General features: G+C 43.3%; 1 protein-coding gene across 6 annotated transcripts; it reads left to right on the plus strand.

Annotated features, from left to right (window-relative positions):
* Positions 1-1,079: 1,079 nt before the first annotated feature.
* Positions 1,080-22,991, plus strand: LOC129818878 (tectonic-like complex member MKS1). Of its 6 annotated transcripts, none has more exons than XM_055875183.1 (9): positions 2,801-2,888; positions 10,803-19,566; positions 19,644-19,718; positions 19,851-19,889; positions 20,001-20,075; positions 20,388-20,492; positions 20,583-20,717; positions 20,899-21,186; positions 22,161-22,991. In XM_055875183.1, exons 2-9 carry the CDS (start codon positions 19,486-19,488, stop codon positions 22,374-22,376), a joined length of 1,014 nt encoding a protein of 337 aa, XP_055731158.1. In that variant the 5' UTR covers positions 2,801-2,888; positions 10,803-19,485; the 3' UTR covers positions 22,377-22,991. The 6 variants fall into 6 exon arrangements, with proteins under 6 accessions (XP_055731178.1, XP_055731183.1, XP_055731201.1 ...); XM_055875193.1 differs by lacking the exon at positions 2,801-2,888 and having other exon boundaries at positions 9,986-10,926; positions 14,002-19,566; XM_055875203.1 differs by lacking the exons at positions 19,644-19,718; positions 19,851-19,889; positions 20,001-20,075; ... (2 more) ...; positions 20,899-21,186; positions 22,161-22,991 and adding exons at positions 1,080-1,402; positions 1,612-1,733; positions 2,497-2,593; positions 7,773-7,836; positions 9,328-9,395 and having other exon boundaries at positions 2,760-2,888; positions 9,818-15,175.
* Positions 22,992-23,014: the final 23 nt, after the last annotated feature.

The following is a 23,014-nucleotide window of genomic DNA, read 5'->3' on the forward strand; positions in this document are numbered from 1 at the left end:
GTTGTGTTGTGCATAAGAACAGCCCTTAGCTGTGGTATATTGGCCATATACCACGCCCCCTCGTGCCTTATTGCTTAAATATACCACGGCTTTCAGCCAATCAGCATTCAGGGTTCGAACAACCCAGTTTATAATACTACCTATTCTCCTGTGGTTTTTGATTGACAGGTTTCTTCAGTGGCTGCTGCCCAAACTGAGATGTTCAAAGAAATAATGGCCAACTATTACTTCTACCACACACACACACACACACACACACACACACACACACACACACACACACACACACACACACACACACACACACACACACACACACACACACACACACACACACACACACACATAATTTGAGTATTGGTTACTCATACAACACACACAAACGTAATTTCAGAGACAGGAACTATGATTAGCAAAATACATGTTTAGGCTTGGAAATATAGCCAGGAGAAGCAGGGTCAACACCTCTACTCGTGCCATAAGTGCATGACATCTTTAATAACCACAGAGAGATAAGACCTCTGTCTCCACAGTCTCATTTAAAGGACAGCACTAACCTTAGGGTAGTGTCACTGGTATTGGGGTCTTAGGTCTCCTATGGCCAAAGGGAAGAGAAGAGGGCCCCTTACTGGTCTCCTTGCAATATCTGGTCTCCCACACAGAGATGGAAATCTACACCTGTTTAGATCCTGGAGGATATGGCTTCAGATGAAAGACAGCAGAGAGATGCAGAACGTAAAAGCTTGAAACATTGTGATATGCAAGTTCAGGACCATTGTACACTGAAGTGGAGCATGCATCTGGTCTGAAGCATGTCAAAAGAGTGCAAATGAACTGGGACTGGAGGACTGCATCACATTTCAACTAAATTAGCACGTATCTGATTTAGCTACACTCATCTGTACTTGAATTGTGCTGTTTGAAACGTGTATTTCCAATAAAGCTTTATAAATTGCAATTATTTTTGTCAGACAGATTTTTGTCTTAATGAATTACATCAGGTGTTCTTAAACTTTTTACATCAAGGGAATATTTATTGTACTGATATTACCTCACCAGTTATCAGTCCGGGGGGGGGTTATTCTGCTGCTCTGGACTGTATCCCACGGTTGGTGGCGGTAGTGAACCAATAAATAGTTGGATTGCTCGCCAGAAACCCAACCAGGCTGGCAGACTGTTGTTACCATGCAACGAGCAGACGCTTGTGAAGCGTACTAGCTACAAAATTGGCTAAATTGCCTGCTGCTGTATACATAGCGCGCGTGTGTGTATGTTGCTAACCTAGCTAGTTAGCTAGCCATCAATAAAGTTCCTAACGTTACAACATGGCAGACGGCTGGAGCATCGACACCGGAGAGGCTGCCTATCGTTCCCGGGATGCTGTCAAAAACCTTACAATTAAGTAAGTTGCAGTTGGCCTTTGTGTGGCTTTTATTCCTTGCATTGCCATACAAGCAAGACACTGTCGTTAGCTAACGTTAGCTCTCAAAGCAGATGATGATAAACACCCAGTATATCGCTTGACCTGATCCCAGAGTTTGCCATGAAAACATGGCATATAGCTAGCTAAAATCCTGTTTACTTTGTTTATATTTACAATGGTGTTTACAGGATCCGTATTCAGAGAGTCACCTCCACAGCAGCTCTCTCCCAACACCTTCAGCAGCAGGTTTTGACTCAACAGGAGAGGGGAGGCATTGAGCTGGACACCCTTAACTCACAGGCTCAATCAGGTATTAACACTGTTTTGAAACAGCAAGATGATGTTAGATGCTTTGAAACAGAAAGATGTTAAATGCTTCTTAGTTGAGTAGATGTTATTTTCATGGTGGCTAGATATGGACCAGAACATCCTGGTTTTGTTTTCAGTCGGAGATGGTGAGGAGGAGTTAGTGATAGGCAGGCAGGAGAAGCTGATCAGTCAGGTAGGTCCTCTACCAGTGTCCTTATAACAAATAAGACTTCACTGTTTAGGATAGTTTGATGTTGTGTGTGTGTGTGTGTGTGTGTGTGTGTGTGTGTGTGTGTGTGTGTGTGTGTGTGTGTGTGTGTAATATGAAGTGGTTTTGTTCCAGAGTGAGTCAGTATGCCAGACTCCACTGGAGAGACAATACCACACAGTGATCATGGCTCTGGAGCGGGCAGACGGAACCGCAAGATTTCACCTACACTGATTCCGACTGCTATATCAATTGGGAAGGGGTGGGTTTCTACTGAATCTCCATTTCTGTAATGGTTCTGTAACCACAGACGCTGGGAGTGGGGCAGCAAGTACAGGGTGAGGATTTACTAATAAATAGACATGAAACTAAAGAAGAACAGAGTGTGTACACACACAGATGTGTGTAATGATGAGCAGCCTGGCGACCTCGTGCTCCAGAGAGGGGGAGCGGGAGCAGACGTGACAATTTCATTATTCAAAACAAAGCATTTACCTAATTTCTGTCCCAAAGAAACGTTAGTGTTTTAAAGCTGTTTTTGATATACTCATTACAGGATTCCCACAGTATGGTGACGCAGGTCAAGTCCAACCCTACCTTCCTGGCACATGGATGGCCAATGTCAGACACAGACGACATGACAAACGCCCAGTGTAGGTCCCTGTTACTCACCAAAGTGAATTATTATTAAAGTGAATGCAATTGAAGCAACATTGATGTGTGATGTGCTGCTTTGAAGACAACCAGTGTGCCGGTATGTTCACATTACACCATACCCTTGTATGCAAAATGTGTTTGTGGTATTCTGTTGGTCTGCAGTGACAGCACCGTCCCCAAGTCCAGGCTGATTACCTGGGAGCCCTCGGAGGACTTTATGAAGACCAGCCACGTTGTCAACACACCTGTACAGACCATGCACATCATGGGGGACCTGGGACCACCAGGCAAGTGAGTAGCACAAGGGGAAGAACCACTATGTAGCCTATGCACTTATTACACTGCTTTTTATGTAATAACTTTGAAGTACATTCCAATTCAGGAATTGAAAAGTGGCATTGTATTCTTGTATTCCTCAGACGATCTTAGTCCTGTATTGACACTTTGCCTGTTTGATGGTTCGTCGGAGGGCATAGCGTGATTTCTTATAAGCTTCCGGGTTAGAGTCCCGCTCCTTGAAAGCGGAAGCTCTACCCTTTAGCTCTGTGCGGATGTTGTCTGTAATCCATGGCTTCTGGTTGGGGTATATACGTATAGTCACTGTGGGGACGACGTCATCAATCCACGTATTGATGAAGCCAGTGATTGATGTGGTGTACTCCTCAATGCCATCGGAAGAATCCCAGGAACATTTTCCAGTCTGTGCAAGCAAAACAGTCCTGTAGTTTAGCATCTGCTTCATCTGACCACTTTTTTATAGACTGAGTCACTGATTCTTCCTGCTTTAATTTTTTCTTGTAAGCAGGAATCGGGAGGATAGAATTATGGTCAGATTTGCCAAATGGAGGGCGAGGGAGAGCTTTGTACGCATCTCTGTGTGTGGAGTATAGGTAGTCTAGAGTTAGTCCCCCCCCCCCCCCCCCCCCCCCCTCTGGTTGCACATTTAACATGCTGGTTGAAATTAGGTCAAACTGATTTAAGTTTCTTTCCATTAACTTCACTAGGGTAGGGGCAGCATTTGGAATTTTGGATGAAATGCATGCCCAAATTAAACTGCCTGCTTCTCGGGCCCAGAAGATATGATATGCATATACAGTGGGGCAAAAAAGTCAGCCACCAATTGTGCAAGTTCTCCCACTTAAAAAGATGAGAGAGGCCTGTAATTTTCATCATAGGTACACTTCAACTATGACAGACAAAATTAGAAGAAAAAAATCCAGAAAATCACATTGTAGGATTTTTTATGAATTTATTTGCAAATTATGGTGGAAAATAAGTATTTGGTCAATAACAAAAGTTTATCTCAATACTTTGTTATATACCCTTTGTTGGCAATGACAGAGGTCAAACGTTTTCTGTAAGTCTTCACAAGGTTTTCACACACTGTTGCTCGTATTTTGGCCCATTCCTCCATGCAGATCTCCTCTAGAGCAGTGATGTTTTGGGGCTGTTGCTGGGCAACACGGACTTTCAACTCCCTCCAAAGATTTTCTATGGGGTTGAGATCTGGAGACTGGCTAGGCCACTCCAGGACCTTGAAATGATTCTTACGAAGCCACTCCTTCGTTGCCCGGGCGGTGTGTTTGGGATCATTGTCATGCTGAAAGACCCAGCCACGTTTCATCTTCAATACCCTTACTGATGGAAGGAGTTTTTCACTCAAAATCTCACGATACATGGCCCCATTCATTCTGTCCTTTACACGGATCAGTCTTCCTGGTCCCTTTGCATAAAAACAGCCCCAAAACATGATGTTTCCACCCCTATGCTTCACAGTAGGTATGGTGTTCTTTGGATGCAACTCAGCATTCTTTGTCCTCCAAACACGACGAGTTGAGTTTTTACCAAAAAGCTGGTTTCATCTGACCATATGACATTCTCCCAATCTTCTTCTGGATCATCCAAATGCTCTCTAGCAAACTTCAGACGGGCCTGGACATGTACTGGCTTAAGCAGGGGGACACGTCTGGCACTGCAGGATTTGAGTCCCTGGCGGCGTAGTGTGTTACTGATGGTAGGCTTTGTTACTTTGGTCCCAGCTCTCTGCAGGTCATTCACTAGGTCCCCCCGTGTGGTTCTGGGATTTTTGCTCACCGTTCTTGTGATCATTTTGACCCCACGGGGTGAGATCTTGCGTGGAGCCCCAGATCGAGGGAGATTATCAGTGGTCTTGTATGTCTTCCATTTCCTAATAATTGCTCCCACAGTTGATTTCTTCAAACCAAGCTGCTTACCTATTGCAGATTCAGTCTTCCCAGCCTGGTGCAGGTATACAATTTTGTTTCTGGTGTCCTTTGACAGCTCTTTGGTCTTGGCCCTAGTGGAGTTTGGAGTGTGACTGTTTGAGGTTGTGGACAGGTGTCTTTTATACTGATAACAAGTTCAAACATGTGCCATTAATACAGGTAACGAGTGGAGGACAGAGGAGCCTCTTAAAGAAGAAGTTACAGGTTGGTGAGAGCCAGAAATCTTGCTTGTTTGTAGGTGACCAAATACTTATTTTCCACCATAATTTGCAAATAAATTCATAAAAAATCCTACAATGTGATTTTCTTGATTTTTTTCTCATCTTTTTTCTCAGGCGCGCGACCGAGAGAGTGCGTTTCTTGTTTACCTTTTAAATTGACAACGTTATTGTCCGATTGAAATATTGTCGATTATTTAGGCTAAAAACAACCTGAGATTTGAATATAAACATTGTTTGACATGTTTCTATGAACTTTACGGATACAATTGGATTTTTTCGTCTTCCTGTTTTGACTGCGTTTGAGCCTGTGGATTACTGAAGAAAACGGGCAAACAAAATGGAGGTTTTTGGATATAAAGAGACTTTATTGAACAAAAGGAAAAAAAATTGAGGAAATGAATGTCTGCTGAGTGCAACCATATGAAGATCATCATAGGTAAGGGATTAATTGTATCTCTATTTCTGACATGTGTAACTGTTCTACTTGGCTGGCTACTGTTTGTAATGATTTGTCTAGTGGGCTATGTTCTCAAATAATCGTAAGGTATGCTTTCGCCGTAAAGCAATTTTTAAATCTGGCACCGTGGTTGGATTCACAAGAAGTTAATCTTTAAACCTATGTAAAATATGTTTTGTTTTCGGAATTTTTATAATGAGTATTTCTGTATTTGAATTTGGCGCCCAGCAGTTTCACTGGCTGTTGAAGAGGTGGGACGCTACCGTCTCACGTGCCCAAGAGAGGTTAATGTCCCCGGCCACTAGGTGCGCCGCCTCTGGATGAGCGTTTTCCTGTTTGCTTATGGCAGTATACAGCTCATTGAGTGCGGTCTTAGTGCCAGCATTGGTCTGTGGTGGTGTGTAGACAGCTATGAAAAATATAGATGAAAACTTTCTAGGTAGATAGTGTGGTCTGCAGCTTATCATGAGATACTCTAGCTCAGGCGAGCAAAACCTTGAGAGACTTCCTTGGATATCGTGCACCAGCTGCTGTTCTATCCTGCCGATAGTGTATAACCCGCCAGCTGTATGTTATTAATGACGTCGTTCAGCCACGACTCTGTGAAGCATAAGATATTACAGTTTTTAAGGTCCCGTTGGTAGGATATATGTGCTTTTAGTTCGTCCCATTTATTTTCCAGCTATTGTACGTTGGCTAACAGTACGGATGGCAAAGGCAGATTAGCCACTCATCGCCTGATCCTCACAAGGCACCCCGATCTCCTTCTGCGAAATCTACATCTTTTTTTCCTACGAATGACAAGGATGAGGGCCTGTTCAGGTGTCTGGAGTAAATCCCTCTCTTCTGACTCATTAAAGAAAAATTATTTGTCCAATTCAAGGTGGGTAATCGCTGTTCTGATGTCCAGAAGCTCTTTTCGGTCATAAGAGACGGTAGCAGCAACATTATGTACAGAATAAGTTTCAAACAATGCGAAAAAACTAACAAAATAGCATGGTTGGTTAAGAGCCAATAAAACGTCAGCCATCCTCTCTGGCGCCAGTACAACTTTATAAGTCCATGTTATGGGGAACAAAGGGAATTTGTTTTTCTGAAGGGTTTGGTCACAGATCTGCCAGTTCAGATCAAATCCCACATTTTGTTGCCTGACTCAGGACTCAAACCAGTGACCTTTCAGTTACTGGACTAATTCTCTATCTTCCACCTTCTAACACTTTTTTATTTCACCTTTATTTAACCAGGTAGGCTGGTTGACAACAAGTTCTCATTTACAACTGCGACCTGGCATGGGCATCCTAGGCAAAGTTCCCTTTACACTATCCCATGTGCGTGTTTCATGATCTGGTAATGAGGTAGTCCTGCCTGTAAGTTTAAAATCAGTGTCAACCTCCGCTCAAGAGGGCATTACATCTTGGTCTAATGGTCAAGACACTGGTTTTTCTCATGGGAGGGCCGGGTACAGATCCTTCCCATGAAATATCCACACCTCTCCCAAAGCACAATTCCACTACCACCAATGTAGTGTTTTTTTTTGTTGCAAACAGCAATGGTGTAATGCCCCTTTTGTCTCAAACCCGGGTCTCCCTGCCCGTAGGCAAACAAATATATTTTAGTGAATTCAGGCAGTCACCCCAAACAGGTTTTGAACCTGGGTCCATCAACTGTCAAGCCAACACCTTAAGTGCTATGCCAAGATGTCCAAACCTTTCGATGAGGTCGCTCGGGGTGGATTAAGGTTGCTACATTACCCCCTTCCTCGGGGAGAGCATGCCCCCACACTTCTTTATAGCAAGTCTCTCACGTGTACACACATCTTTGATGGCTTCACAGGCACTATCCCACTTCTGACACCAATGTAACAAATTTGGGGGTAGCTCCAACTGGGACTTGAACCCCAGTCCAGTGACTAGCAAGCCAACACCTTATCCATTACACCAAGAGATCAGAAGGTGGTAAGTGTTGGGTTAAGCTTGCTACAATATATACTTATATAGGGCAATGTGTGATCTGGGTGAGGCAGCATTGCCACTAGTGCTCCCGACACAGCCAAACACAATCTTTACCTTCTTAACCTTACCTAAGCTAAAGTCAAATACATTTCGACAAACCACCATGTGAGCAGCAAGTTTAGGGTTAATGGAGTGAAGTGGGTGATGGGTAGGATGACCAGTATGAACTATATGTCTATGAATGTATTACAAACGGGGATGGATGCTCTTCATCAACACCATCTTTTCTGTGAAACTAGATATCAGCAATCAATCAACAAGACTAATGAAATGGAGCAAATGAAGACATTAGAACTGCTAAAGGTAATATATTATATTCTGAAACTAATTTCTTACTGGTAGATTTTGTACATGATCTGTCAATCCTGAGAGCGACGCTCTCTCTCCTCCCCTTCCCCCCATCTCTCATTGCATGTGCTGGGGCGAAGTTTCCCCTAGATACAGATCTAGGATCAGCTTCCCCTCCCCAAACCTAACAAGGATCATTAGCGGGGGGAATTCAAACCTGATCCAAAGCCAGGGTCTATTTGGGGAACTTGTCCCATCCCCCTACATGTGGATGCGGCTTTCTCCAGCTCACCATGCTCACAAAGAAAACAGCAGTGTATTTCAGCTATAAGTATTTTGAAGTTACTAGCGATATTATTTTAAATGAATTTACCTAGCTTCGTTATTATTCAACAATAACTCGGCCAATGTAGCTGTAGCGGGCTACATTTTGTAAAGGGTTGCGTCAATCAAATCTGGTATCAGGATAAATGTGATGCAGAGTCACCGAATATACTATAAGTACTTTTATTAAACTCAAGCGGTAAATGCAATTTTCGTATATACGGGTTCACTGTAACACCTCGCAGGGCAGAACAGTGTGACTTATTCATACAGAGTTCTTCTTATATACTTCTGACAGAGTTAGTTCCCGCTTCTGAGCTGGCCTGTCAGAGTAGAGGCTGAGCGAGGTCTAGACTCACTTAACCTATCGTTGGCGCACAGGCTGGTCCCAGCCCCCAGGGGCTCCCGTTGGCAGGTGTAGTTGTTGCTGGGCAGATTACCTTCTGGGCCCACACCCTGGATACAGTTATCACACATCTGGCTCCTGTTATTGTCTAACAAAAGACAGTTTGTTCTCGCAACACTATGCTCTGTATGTGTCCCCCACAACTCATGATAACTGCCTACACCCAAGGTTAGCCACAGCCTTCCCACTAGTCACACCATATGTTGCAAAATGTTACTTCCAGCGCACACACACACACACACCCATGATAGGCCAAGCATATTTTCAATCCTCACAATTTCGTCGATGCATGGAAAAGTATTAGCTATGTTGAAACATTATGTTAGCTAGCTAGCAGCTAGCTAGCGAGCCATTTTTCCTGGCTATACTGATAGGTTAATTAGCCAGCTAGCTGCTAAAGGTTGCTGGAGTAGACATGAATACATTCCAGAATTTATTATTATTGTATTGCTTATCTTTGCTATGATGTTTTAGATGTTCTCATATGAAAGAATTTTGTGTTGTGCATAATGTTAAACTCCATAGGAGTAATGTTAAACTAGCTACGGGTAGCTAGCTACATTGTAATGCAAATGTGGTCCTAGCTCGGTAGCTTTCCTGTGGCAGGACGAGTTATTTGCGCAAGTCACAATGTGAGACATTTTGTTTCGAGGTGATTGTATTTTGAAATGGCAGCTAGGGATAGGCATTTGGAATATTTCACTATTCAAATATGGATATCCGGATGGTCCAAATACATTTCTTTATTTTGTGAAAATATGTTTTGTTTGCCGCAGGACTGGCAGAGACAGTGCGGTGCTAGAAGGGAAGGTTTGATTGGGAGAGACAGTTGTTTCTGCCATAGGTAATCTGTCATACTATATATTTTTTAATGACGTGTCAATTTTAAAATTGTTCTTGAAGAATTTAACTTATAAGAATCTAACTTATAAATCTAACTTATAAATGCCTCATGAGCTTAGTTCAACTGTTGTACCCCATCAGAACTCAACATATAAGCATGTTTTACTTCAATGTGGGTAAACAAAATGTAAACAAACACTATATAGCCTCAAAACATGGTTAAACATGGATCAATCTGTTCTGCCTGCGGTTATGGAACCCCTACCTGTCCCAGACCTGCTGTTTTCAACTCTTAATGATCGGCTATGAAAAGCCAACTGAGATTTATTCCTGATTATTATTTGACCATGCTTGTCATTTATGAACATTTTGAAAATCTTGGCTCTCTCTAATTTTCTCCTTTTCTCTTTCTTTCTCTCGGAGGACCTGGGCCCTAGGACCATGCTTCGGGACTGCCGCCCGTGGTGACTCCTTGCTGTCCCCAGTCCGCCTGGCCTTGCTGCTATTCCAGTTTCAGCTGTTCTGCCTGCGGTTATGGAACCGCCACCTGTCCCAGACCTGTTGTTTTTCAACTCTTAATGATCAGCTATGAAAAGCCAACTGAAAATTATTCATGATTATTATTTGACCATGCTTGTCACTTATGAACATTTTTGAACATCTTGGCATAGTTCTGTTATAATCTCCACCCGGCACAGCCAGAAGAGGACTGGCCACCCCTCATAGCCTGGTTCCTCTCTAGGTTTCTTCCTAGGTTTTGGCCTTTCTAGGGAGTTTTTCCTAGCCACCGTGCTTCTACACCTGCATTACTAGCTGTTTGGGGTTTTAGGCTGGGTTTCTGTACAGCACTTCGCGATATTAGCTGATGTACGAAGGGCTATATAAAATACAATTGATTGATTGATCAATCCACTAATGGGAGGGAAATGTAGCCTCAAAATTAGCTGTTATTGGCAGAGAGATTTCAAAGTCTTTGTTATTGGTCTATTAACTTAGACCACCTGGGGATGTCACCAAGCAAGCCACAACTCCACCAATGCAAAACCTGCTGATTTAGAATGTCTTATGTAGATTGTATTTTTAATCAGCAACTATCAGGAAGTTACACTGATAACATTTTTTCATAGTTTCATCAGCTGTTGTACAAATAAGATACAAAACACCAGCTGAGTGACACCGGCTACATCAGTGAGTATGAACCTGACAGCGAAAGCTCGAGTGACAGGTGTTCAGAACTCACTCAGCCTGGTAAATTTGTGACGGTAGACACCGGCTGTTTTCGTAAAGCAAGGGAACAGCCGCAGTCTACCGTCAAACTTACCAGGCTGAGTGAGTTCTGAACAAAAATGTAATGTCGTTGCTTGCTAATATGTGGATTTGTTGTTACTTTTATTTTTGTGTTTTTCAGGCAAGCCTGGGAAAGAACTGAAAAAATGCACTAAAGAGTCAAGACAGACACCAGAAAGAGGCCCAAGAAGACTTGTCCGCAGGATCAGAGGACAGCAAGGGATGTTCAGAACTCACTCAGTCCGGTAAGTTGGTGAGGGTACACTTTGAGACTGCTTACCTGACACGGAGGAAGTATTTTATTTTTATCTCCTCTCCCTTACCTTCCCTATGCCCCCCTCCCCTATTGTGTTGGACCATCATGTGTTTTAATCTTTTCTTTGTTTGCGATTAGGTTTGGAGAATGACTTCTCAACCCAAGAGGCCTAAGAGCAGCTGTGAGAGAGCATCAGTTTGGGAAAATGTAAAGTGCTAAAGAAGGGTCCCGGCAAAGAGGATTGCCTGTTATGGGTCAGAGCCAGCTCTCAAAAACAGAACATGGAAAGAAATAAAATCCTGGTGCACAACAAAATGCAGACAGACAAGGCTCTCCGCAGCCAGTAAAAAGCTAGCATGCCACGAAGCTGAAGTTCACACAGGGGAATGGGAGAGTTGTAAAAGACAAAAAGCTTTTTAGACATAGCTCTAAAATGCAGGTCCTAGTTGAGCCCGTGAGCTAGTTCTGCTCTTTTTTGTGTTTTTTTGTTTTGTGGTGGAAAACTTAGTGTGTCGAGCATAACACGTCAACCCTGTTACCAATAGATAAAAAGGCTAGACATTTTTTAGCAATTTCATTTTTTGTCTGAAACTTCCAATTCAAAAGCTTCCAATCCCCTTGTCACAAGGGATTTATGCATGATTTATAATGAAAGCCTGCCTCCCGAGTGGCGCAGTGGTTTTAGGCACTGCATCACAGTTGCTAGCTGTGCCGCTATAGATCCTGGTTAGAGTCCAGGCTCTGTCGCAGCCGGCTGCGAACCGGAGACCCATGGGTTGGCGCACAATTGTCCCAGCGTCGTCCTGGTTAGGGGAGGCATTGTGTCAGGAAGCAGTGCAGCTTGGCAGGGTCGTGTTTCGGAGGACGCTCATGTTCCACCAACCAAAGGACATCCAGCCAACTTGACAACTGTGGGAGGCATTGGCTTCAACATGGGCTTTCAACACCTTGTAGAATCCATGCCCTGATAAATTGAGGCTGTTCTGAGGACAAAAGGGGGTGGGGGGGCTAACTAAATATTAGGAAGGTGTCCTTATTATTTTGTACACTCAGTGTATAACCTATAGGCTACACTGCGCAGTTAGGGGCCGTCTGTAAAGGTACTATCTTTACCAGCATCATAAAAGCTGATATTATCTCATGGGCCTATTGCAACGACGAATGGCCACTAGAATATTGCCAGTTTATATTCATAACTAAAAGTTCACCTAATTTTACCTTCTGTTATAAAGACCATATTCAAATGAATAAAAACGAAAATAAAAAGAGATAAAGAGATAAAATTGCACTGAGACTGCACTTGTGAAGGTGGTAAATGACCTTTTAATGGCGTCAGACCGAGGCTCTGCATCTGTCCTCGTGCTACTAGACCTTAGTGCTGCCTTTGATACCATTGATCACCACATTCTTTTGGAGAGATTGGAAACCCAAATTGGTCTACACGGACAAGTTCTGGCCTGGTTTAGACCTTGTCTGTCGGAAAGATATCAGTTTGTCTCTGTGAATGGTTTGTCCTCTGACAAATCAACTGTACATTTCGGTGTTCCTCAAGGTTCCGTTTTAGGACCACTATTGTTTTCACTATATATTTTACCTCTTGGGGATGTCATTCGAAACATGATGTTAACTTTCACTGCTATCCGCATGACACACAGCTGTACATTTCAATGAAACATGGTGAAGCCCCAAAATTGCCCTCGCTAGAAGCTTGTGTTTCAGACATAAGGAAGTGGATGGCTGAAAACTTTCTACTTTTAAACTCGGACAAAACAGAGATGCTTGTTCTAGGTCCCAAGAAACAAAGAGATCTTCTGATGAATCTGACAATTAATCTTGATGGTTGTATAGTCGTCTCAAATAAAACTGTGAAGGACCTTGGTGTTACTCTGGACCCTGATCTCTCTTTTGACGAAAATATCAAGACTGTTTCAAGGACAGCTTTTTTCCATCTACGTAACATTGCAAAAATCAGAAATTTACTGTCCAAAAACGATGCAGAAAAGTGAATCCATGCTTTTGTTACTTCTAGGTTGGACTACTGCAATGCTCTACTTTCCGGCTACCCGGATAAAGCACTAAATAAACATCAGTTAGTGCTAAATACAGCTGCTAGAATCCTGACTAGAACCAAGAAATATGATCATATTACTCCAGTGCTAGCCTCCCTACACTGGCTTCCTGTTAAGGCAAGGGCTGATTTCAAGGTTTTACTGTTAACCTACAAAGCGTTACATGGGCTTGCTCCTACCTATCTTTCCGAGTTGGTCCTGCCGTACATACCTACACATACGCTACGGTCATAAGACGCAGGCCTCGTAGAATTTCTAAGCAAACAGCTGGAGGCAGGGCTTTCTCCTATAGATCTCCATTTTTATGGAATGGTCTGCCTACCCATGTGAGAGACGCAGACTCAGTCTCAACCATTAAGTCTTTACTGAAGACTCATCTCTTTAGTAGGTCATATGATTGAGTGTAGTCTGGCCCAGGAGTGTGAAGGTGAACGGAAAGGCTCTGAAGCAACGAACCGCCCTTGCTGTCTCTGCCTGGCCGGTTCCCCTCTCTCCACTGGGATTCTCTGCCTCTAACCCTATTACAGGGGCTGAGTCACTGGCTTACTGGTGCTCTTTCATGCCGTCCCTAGGAGGGGTGCGCCACTTGAGTGGGTTGAGTTACTGACGTGATCTTCCTGTCTGGGTTGGCGCCCCCCCCTTGGTTTGTGCTGTGGTGGAGATCTTTGTGGGCTATACTCGGCCTTGTCTCAGGATTGTAAGTTGGTGGTTGAAGATATCCCTCTAGTGGTGTGGGGGCTGTGCTTTGGCAAAGTGGGTGGGGTTATATCCTTCCTGTTTGGCCCTGTCCGGGGGTTTCATCGGATTGGGCCACAGTGTCTCCTGACCCCTCCTGTCTCAGCCTCCAGTATTTATGCTGCAGTAGTTTGTGTCGGGGGGCTAGGGTCAGTTTGTTATGTGTGGAGTACTTCTCCTGTCTTATCCGGTGTCCTGTGTGAATTTTAAGTATGCTCTCTCTAATTCTCTCTTTCTCTCTTTCTTTCTCTCTCTCGGAGGACCTGAGCCCTAGGACCATTGCTCAGGACGACCTGGCATGATGACTCCTTGCTGTCCCCAGTCCACCTGGCCATGCTGCTGCTCCAGCTTCAACTGTTCTGCCTGCGGCTATGGAACCCTGACCTGTTCACCGGACATGCTACCTGTCCCAGACCTGCTGTTTTCAACTCTCTAGAGACCACGGGAGCGGTAGAGATACTCTTAATGATCGGCTATGAAAAGTCAACTGACATTTACTACTGAGGTGCTGACTTGCTGCACCCTCGACAACTACTGTGATTATTATTATTTGACCATGCTGGTCATTTATGAACATTTGAACTTCTTGGCCATGTTCTGTTATAATCTCCACCCGGCACAGCCAGAAGAGGACTGGCCACCCCTCATAGCCTGGTTCCTCTCTAGGTTTCTTCCTAGGTTTTGGCCTTTCTAGGGAGTTTTTCCTAGCCACCGTGCTTCTACACCTGCATTGCTTGCTGTTTGGGGTTTTAGGCTGGGTTTCTGTACAGCACTTTGAGATATCAGCTGATGTAAGGGCTATATAAATAAATTTGATTTTGATTTAAGTAAGCATTTCACTGGGTCTACACCTGTTGTATTCCGTGTACGTGACAAATAAACTTACAAAAAATAAACAAAAACAGAGGTGATTATGATAAGAAATATTGCGTCAGGACATCTATCATGCTGTGAAGTTCCTTCTTGTATATTAACTAATTTCAAATGTAAGGTATTGAAAGCATTCTATTTTTGCTGTCTGTAAATGTATTTACAAAATTCAACGTGGCTGCCTATTCAGATATTCTAGGAAGGTTGTGTAAATACATAGAGTAAGATTAGAGTAAAATATACATACTTGTAGCACATTCATATTGTACCATGTATTGTGCAATTCGTACATTTAAATTGCAGTAACTATTCAGTCATTGTGCCTTGTTTTTCATCGGTTCATTAAAGAATAGGTATTTTATTAAGTCGTGGTAAACTGTAAAAATGGTGTTCCTTTGAACTTTTCTCTTGCATTACTGATATCGAATAACGTGTTCCATCATGATCTGTTACATGACTCTTACCACTTGATCCAGTTGTTTATGCAAAATAGCTATTTCTATATAAACAGTATAACTTGAAAACATGCATTTGTAAAGAAATAATAATCATTGATTTGCTATACTTAGTCTTGGTTGAAATTTATGGCTTCTCTTTACTGTGCACAACGACCAATTTATTATTTACTTATTTTTTGTATTTTTATCAATTTTTTCAATTGGTAGTTACAGTCTTGTCCCATCGCTGCAACTCCCCTATGGACTTGGGAGAAGCGAAGGTCAAGAGCCATGCATCCTCCGAAACAGGACCCTGCAAAGATGCACTGCTTCTTGACACACTGCTCGCTTAACCCGGAAGCCGCACCAATGTGTTGGAGGAAACACCATCCATCTGGTGACCAAAGTCAGCGGGGCCATTTGTGCGCCGCCTCATGGGACTCCCGGTCACGGCCGGCTGTGACACAGCCTGAGATCGAACCCGGGTCTGTAGTGACACCTCAAGCACTGCGATGCAGTGCTTTAGACCGCTGCGCCACTCAGGAGGCCCAACTACCTCATTTTCTAAAGATTACATTATAATCTGCCCTTGTAGCCCACACTCTTGATAACCTCAACCACTGCTTCCTGCTCCAGAATTTACAATAATGTTGAATGATGCATTGCCCAACAAACTGCATGTAATGGATTTAATTTACTGGTGAGTGGATGCTATTTCATTTCATTTCTGTAAGTAGTTAAGGAAAGAAAAACGGAATACATCAGTGTCTACCATATGTGTAGAACAACACAAAGTACAAGCCAAAAGGAGTGGTCTTACAATCAACTGACAATCAAAACCTTGCATTGATTTGACCCTAAACATTCAGAGTGATTGACTCTTCAAACCAAAATCATCAGTGAAGAAACCGTGTACCTTTTAAGTTCTGCCTCAAACCCCATGTCCAAGTATATTACATTTCAACATATAACAAATGAGAGAGCTCTGTCATTCAATGAGTTTTCTATGTCATCAATCTGTCAATGAAGACACAGGTGCCCCTGGGTGAACCATCACAGACTCGGGCATGTTTGCTGTGAAACTCTGGGGGGCACTGACAGACAGACTGGAGAGAATGTAGATGTTGAGCCACTGGAGCCCAGTGACTGCTGGTTTGAGAGGCAGATGTCTGCCAATGACTGTGTCCGTGACCTTGACTGTGGCTGCAGCTGTGTTCATGTTTGTGACTTTACCCAAAGCTATGCTTGAGGGCATATCCATGGTTGTGAACATAATAACCTGAGTACTGAACAGGGCTCTCCTGTGTATAGTAGGAGTGGGCCCAGCCTTCAAATGTCTTTGGCGTGGTCTCGGTAGCCTGTAGGTTGGAGGAAACTGGAGCGTAGGCTTGGACTGGGTAGAAATGATTCTGCAACCAATGAGAATGTGGAGAGATTACAAAGAGTTTATCTAACTAAACAGTGATTCTCTATCTAATCATGGGGGACCGCAAGGTGCCTATTGTACAGTATTCAATTACAGCTGAGGATCATCTATTGAAACTGCTCATTATACTGTAGTACATCATGTACTCTGGCTTGCACCCAGCAACCTTGTTAATTAATGACCTCTCGTCTTGTAGGATAAATGATGTGTCTAGTGCTTTCTCAGTACTCAGTGTGGGTGGACCATCTTCCTTCTCTTGCTCTTCTCTCTATTGATGCAGGGTCATACAGGGCATCAATGTTCAGGGGTGCAACTTTCACTGGTGATGGGGGGACATGTCCACCTCCTGAAATTACACTTTTGTCCCCTCCAGTTTCATCATTGAATTGTGATACAAAACAAGGCAACGGTGTGCTTTAGGGCCATGAGGACACCCCCCGAGTGGTTGGGTAGGCTGTTTGGAGTGTTTATCCCACTTGATAAAAAAATATATACATACCCCCCACATTCCGAAATTGCATTTGTGTCCCCCCCAGATTTATAATTGAAAGGTGATACAAAACGAGGCAAAAGTGTGCTTTAGGGCCATGAGGACGCGGTTGGGTAGGCTGTTTGGAGTATTTATCCGACCGGATGAAAAAAAGAACACTTCTAAAACCAAAGCTGTCCCTCAGCAGCCTGAAAGGCATCTTCTTGTCCAGCACTGATGCTCTAGCATCAGACATGTCTAGAAGTAGGTGCCAGCCCTTTCAATATGTTTCACCAGAGCAAGATAAGGAGAAAGTGTGACACAGTGATGGTAGAGTTTCCTAACCAAACATCCCATTATGTTCAGCATGAGGACTCAAGACACATTTCAAGCATATTATTTATTTTTATTTAACCTTTATTTAACTAGGCAAGTCAGTTAAGAACAAATTCTTATTTACAATGACGGCCTGCCCTGGCCAAACCCGGACAGCGCTGGGCCAATTGTGCACCGCCCTATGGGATTCACAATCACGACCGAATGTAATACAGCTTGGATTCGAACCATGGACTGTAAACTGAGATGCAGTGCCTTAGACCACAGAGCAGCACATAAACATATTACCACTTAACTACACTACTAAACACACTTAAAGATGTGACATACTGCAGTGTATCACAGTTATTTTCAACCACAATAAGGTTGGAGTAAGGATAGAGATCCCCCCCTGCGATGATTGGGTTGCAGAGGAAGACAGTGTGTGGGACCAAAAGTGTTATGATGACCAGAAACAGCCATTTCAGGCCTAACATGGGTACACTGACCCCAAAAAGAAAGCCCTTAACCATAACTGAGTACACTGTGGCCATATCCATTTGGGAGAGGGATACAGGAACTAACCCCTCCACTTGATTCTGGGCAGATGCACCAAACAGTACCAGCCCTGGGATTGTGTACAACACCCCTGTGCTGATAGAGAGCAACTGAAACATGAGGACCCAAACAGTGTCCACACTAAAATCAATCCCACCACAGAGGAGCACCAGAACCCCAATGCCGAGGAGTAGCTGGGTCACTGTCTTGTGGTGGAAGGAGTATGTGATGAGTTTGTGTACCACAAAGGAAGAGGAGAGGATTAAAACTGAAATAAACGGGGTGACAGACATCCGCGGCATTGATGTGTTGTGCTCTAGCTTGCTGCTGTAGCCTACTGGCACCATCTGTTACATCATTAACGTTAGCTACAAGTTGTAGCAAGCTAGATAACGTTACAACAGTCCCATTCAAATTAGCTAGCTACAGAGCATATGATTCTTAAATCACTCAGTCCCTCCTTGCTAACGTACAATGCCCATTGGCAAAAACTGTAGTTCCAAGACTTTAGATATCCTCTGATAAACCGAAATATGTAGTGACAGTAAACAAAACAAATGATAGTGTAACGACCCTGGGTTTATGAGCGCGGATATCGACTCTGCCGTTCGAGCATGCTTTTGCGGCAGTCGATAGCGCGCCGGACCTCGGGCTAGAAGGTCGAGGTTTCGAGACCTGCTCCCTGCTGTTTCATTACAATACTATAATGACAGCAACAATGACACTTGTTAGCCTGAACTCAGGAGTAAAACTCTTGAACCTCGGGTGATCATTTTGATGCTCAGTGTATACTTGTCAAACTACTAGAGGATAATCAAGCACAATACAAAATGTCAGTTACGACACTTTCCTTCAATATTGCACAAGACTTGAGTAGCTAGCTTGCTAAACCAAAACAAAAGTACTGGACTTCCGCATTTGGATTACTCACTTTCACAACCACAAAGTTACTGTTGCGCAGATCATGAAGTGCGCTAAGGCAGTGCTACATTTAAAGACATTTCCACCTGCTGGCTTGTGCCTGAAATGTGATGAACAAAGAGTCCTCAACAGCTCATTTGAGTTAGATAGAAAGCTAGATAGATATATTTGATTTGACAGTTTAATAAAATAATAAAAACCGTTTAATTAAATAAAACATGTCAGACCAGGGACAACACAATAAAGTAAACGGCTTCCATTGTGGTCCCTTAATGTTACTCAAAGTAAAACAATAATACAAATATATTTGGCAAGGAATGGTTTCTTCATATTGATATCATGTTGGCCTATCTATGTAAAACGTCCAACCAACCATCGATACAACCATTACTCAGTCAGTAGGTTATAATAAACACATCACGTTCGTTATTGAGCTACAACCAGTGAGAAGATGATACCACCAGTCCGGCTCCAAACAGGCCTTTTTCTTGTGACGTATTATGCGCAGTCATAAAGCTGTGACCTAAAATGACGTCACCATGCATTCATTCACTACATAAACTGTTCAGATTTGATTTAATCTGTACAATAGTTTTCTTCACTCGGGTTGTTGCAGGTAATCTTTGGCCTTTTGGGGCACCTCCTTCCCAACATAAATATACATATATAGGGAATAGGGTGCCATTTGGAATGCCATCTTTGTGTGTGTCTGTGTGTGAGTCAGGATGTGTTTTGTGTCAATTCATTGATGGAAATGTTTCCCTCAGAAAGAAAGATGGATCGTAATGATGAGAGAATAAAAAGAGCTTTAAGACGCCGCCCTTATGTGGTAAATATCAAATATTTGTTTGTTTTGTCCTGTTTTTGTTATATTATCACATTTTAAATTGAGTGTTGTGTTGACAGTTGAAACCAGTGAGGGTGAACACCCCTGATTCCGTATTGTGGCCAACCGGCAAGGTGCACAGAAGGCCAAAGCCTGTAAGTCATATCTGACCTGAAACAAAAACACATACACATTAGTTATGCATTCTGCATGTACAAACTGCAGTTAACAGAATTAAAGCAAATGCAGATATCCCTATCTAACCTCATTGAATGCTGTCTTGACAGTCTACTTCAGTGCAGACCCCTCAGATCCACAAAAGGCCTGTAAGTCACCTTCAAATTCAACCACATAACAGTACTTATATTATTTATTGATACACAATTGAAGGCCAAAATGAGCAAAGCAGTGTTGAATTCATTCTTTACTGTTAACAGCCAATCATTGTGAGCTATGGGCAGGACCAAACATCTGGGGATGGATGGAGCGTCAATCCAGAGCCTCTCAGCCAGGTCAGACATCTCTGCTGTTCCCATAGAGACATAACAGATAGATCAATCTGTTGATTCATATGGCCATTTTGGTTGGCTTGGTTAAATTGACAATCATCCATTTGAGATGTTAAAGAATCCTATACTATGGAAGGTCTTTAGCCCCACCCCTAATGTTATGGGAGTTGCATTTATTGCATTTTCAGTTACCCATGTATTGCTTACTACTTGTACAACCATGTTGGATTGCCTACGTATTCTACATTTCCTTGAGGGTCAATGCCAGTGTATTCTATGGCTGCCATGAGTACATGCCTTTCTCTGTCTCCTCAGTCTGGAAGGGTGACTCGGCTGATAGAGAGAAAAAATGATGACGTGATCTCATCCTCCAGTTCTGATGACTTTTCAATCTACTCCTTCACTGACTGTGAATCGGAGGTAAAAGAGTTGTACCCTACCGTCCATGTCTTTGTTGAGTGACATCACTGTGAGGACGATGGTCTCTGAGTAGTTGACTCTGATACACAGTGTGATGATGAGGATCATGAAAGGAGGACACCGCTGCTGAAAGTTGAGGATGGAAAGGTGACAAAGCTTGACGTGAGGGATGTGTACGAGGATGATGATCTGTCTCTCCACTCCTTCGATGAGTCAGACTTCCTGGTAAGTTCTGCATATTAAAAACATGTTTATATATAAATGGGGGATTGGAAATGATGTAGACAATTACTTATTGAGTGTAGTCATGTATCTGCAATGTGTATAGAGTAGTTAGAAAGTATTTCCACAGATTGTGTTGAACATAGCACTTTCCTATATGTTACTTTACTTTCTGGTCCTACAGAGCCCAGGGAAGGTCTCAGGTCCTGTATCTGTCAAGAATGGCCTCTCTCCTCTTGTGACCTCAGCACACCGGACCCTGGCTGAAGCACTATGCGCCCTGCCCTCTACTGTAGGCTCTCCCTACCCAGTAAATGTCCCAAGGCCTCTGACTCTTCTCAGCCCTGTCATTATCGCTCCGCTCCGACCAGAGAACTTCCCATACCGCCACAGCCCTCGCCTGGCTCCCATCACCAACCTGAGCGAGACCGGCAGGAAGCTGCTCCAGGAAATGGCTGGAGTGGCCACACAGGTGAGAGGAAATACAAGAAGGGAATATTGTCCGTAAGTCTTTCTATAGTATAGTATAGCTCAAGAGAAGAGAAAACCCATAAGCTTACATTACTTTATCTCCTTGTCCAAAATATTCAGGAAGGGAAGGTCAATAAGAAAAAGAAGGGCAAGGCCAAAAAAGTAGTGAAACAAGAGAAGGCCAGTAAGATGCAACAGATGGGAAATGTTGGAGAAAGTAAGGAGGACAAGAAAGAGGAAAAGAAGAGTCTGAGGAAGAGGTGAGGAAATAGAGGAGGGGGAAGTGGAGCATAACCAGGGAATTCTAGACTAGAGAATTAGAGAAATATAATGAGGTAGCAGAGAAAGAGCAGCTATCTGATGTGTAAGTGCAAACTTAAGCAATAAGGCACGAGGAGGTGTGGTATATGGCCAATATATCACGGCTAAGGGCTGTTCTTACGCACGACGCAACACGGAGTACCTGGATACAGCTCTTAGCCGTGGTATATTGGCCATATACCACAAACCCCCGAGGTTCCTTATTGCTATTATTAACTGGTTACCAACGTAATTAGAGCAGTAAAAATAAATGTTTTGTCATACCCGTGGTATACGGTCTGTTATAAACTGGGTGGTTCGAGCCCTGAATGCTGATTGGCTGACAGCCGTGGTATATCAGACCGTGTACCACAGGTATGACAAAGCATTTAATTTTACTGCTCTAATTACGTTGTTAACCAGTTCATAATAGCAATAAGAAACCTTGGGGGTTTGTGGTATATGGCCAATATACCACAGCTAAGGGCTGTATCCAGGCACTCTGTGTTGTGTTGTGCATAAGTACAGCCCTTAGCTGTGGTATATTGGCCATATACCACACCCCCCCCATGCCTTATTGCTTAAATATACCACGGCTTTCAGCCTATCAGCATTCAGGGATCGAACCACCCAGTTTATAATACTATTTATTCTCCTGTGGTTTTTGATTGACAGGTTTCTTCAGTGGCTGCTGCCCAAACTGAGATGTTCAAAGAAATAATGGCCAACTATTACTTCTACCACACACACACGCACGCACGCACGCACGCACGCACGCACGCACGCACGCACGCACGCACGCACACACACACACACACACACACACACACACACACACACACACACACACACACACACACACACACACACACACACACACACAGATTTTGAGTATTGGTTATTCCTACAACACACACAAATGTAATTTCAGAGACAGGAACTATGATTAGCAATATACATATATTGGTCTCATTCTTATAGTTTGAGACATGCAGCATTATTAACACAAAAAAATATATTGATCCCCATACAGCCTATGATAATGAGTTGGATGTACATGTTTAGGCTTGGAAATATAGCCAGGAGAAGCAGAGTCAACACCTCTACTCGTGCCATAAGTGCATGACATCTTTAGTAACCACAGAGAGATAAGACCTTTGTCTCCACAGTCTCATCCAAAGGACAGCACTAACCTTGGGGTAGTGTCACTGGTATTGGGGTCTTAGGTCTCCTATGGCCAAAGGGAAGAGAAGAGGGCCCCTTACTGGTCCCCTTGCAATATCCGGTCTCCCACACAGAGATGGAAATCTACACCTGTTTAGACCCTGGAGGATATGGCTTCAGATGAAAGACAGCAGAGAGATGCAGAACGTAAAAGCTTCAAACACATTGATATGCAAATTCAGAACCATTGTACACTGAAGTGGAGCATGCATCTGGTCTGAAGCATGTCAAAAGAGTGCAAATGAACTGGAACTGGAGGACTGCATCACATTTCAACTAAATTAGCACGTATCTGATGTAGCTAC

Source organism: Salvelinus fontinalis, chromosome 2 (assembly GCF_029448725.1).
Source record: "Salvelinus fontinalis isolate EN_2023a chromosome 2, ASM2944872v1, whole genome shotgun sequence".
Classification (NCBI taxonomy): Eukaryota; Metazoa; Chordata; class Actinopteri; order Salmoniformes; family Salmonidae; genus Salvelinus; species Salvelinus fontinalis.

Excerpts from the sequence above, each read along its gene's own strand:
- LOC129818878 (XM_055875183.1), top strand. The coding sequence starts at position 19,486 with ATGGAAATGTTTCCCTCAGAAAGAAAGATGGATCGTAATGATGAGAGA. Across the intron at positions 19,567-19,643 it reads TAAGACGCCGCCCTTATGTG|TTGAAACCAGTGAGGGTGAA; the intron begins GTAAATATCAAA and ends TTGTGTTGACAG. Across the intron at positions 21,187-22,160 it reads TGGCTGGAGTGGCCACACAG|GTTTCTTCAGTGGCTGCTGC; the intron begins GTGAGAGGAAAT and ends TTTGATTGACAG.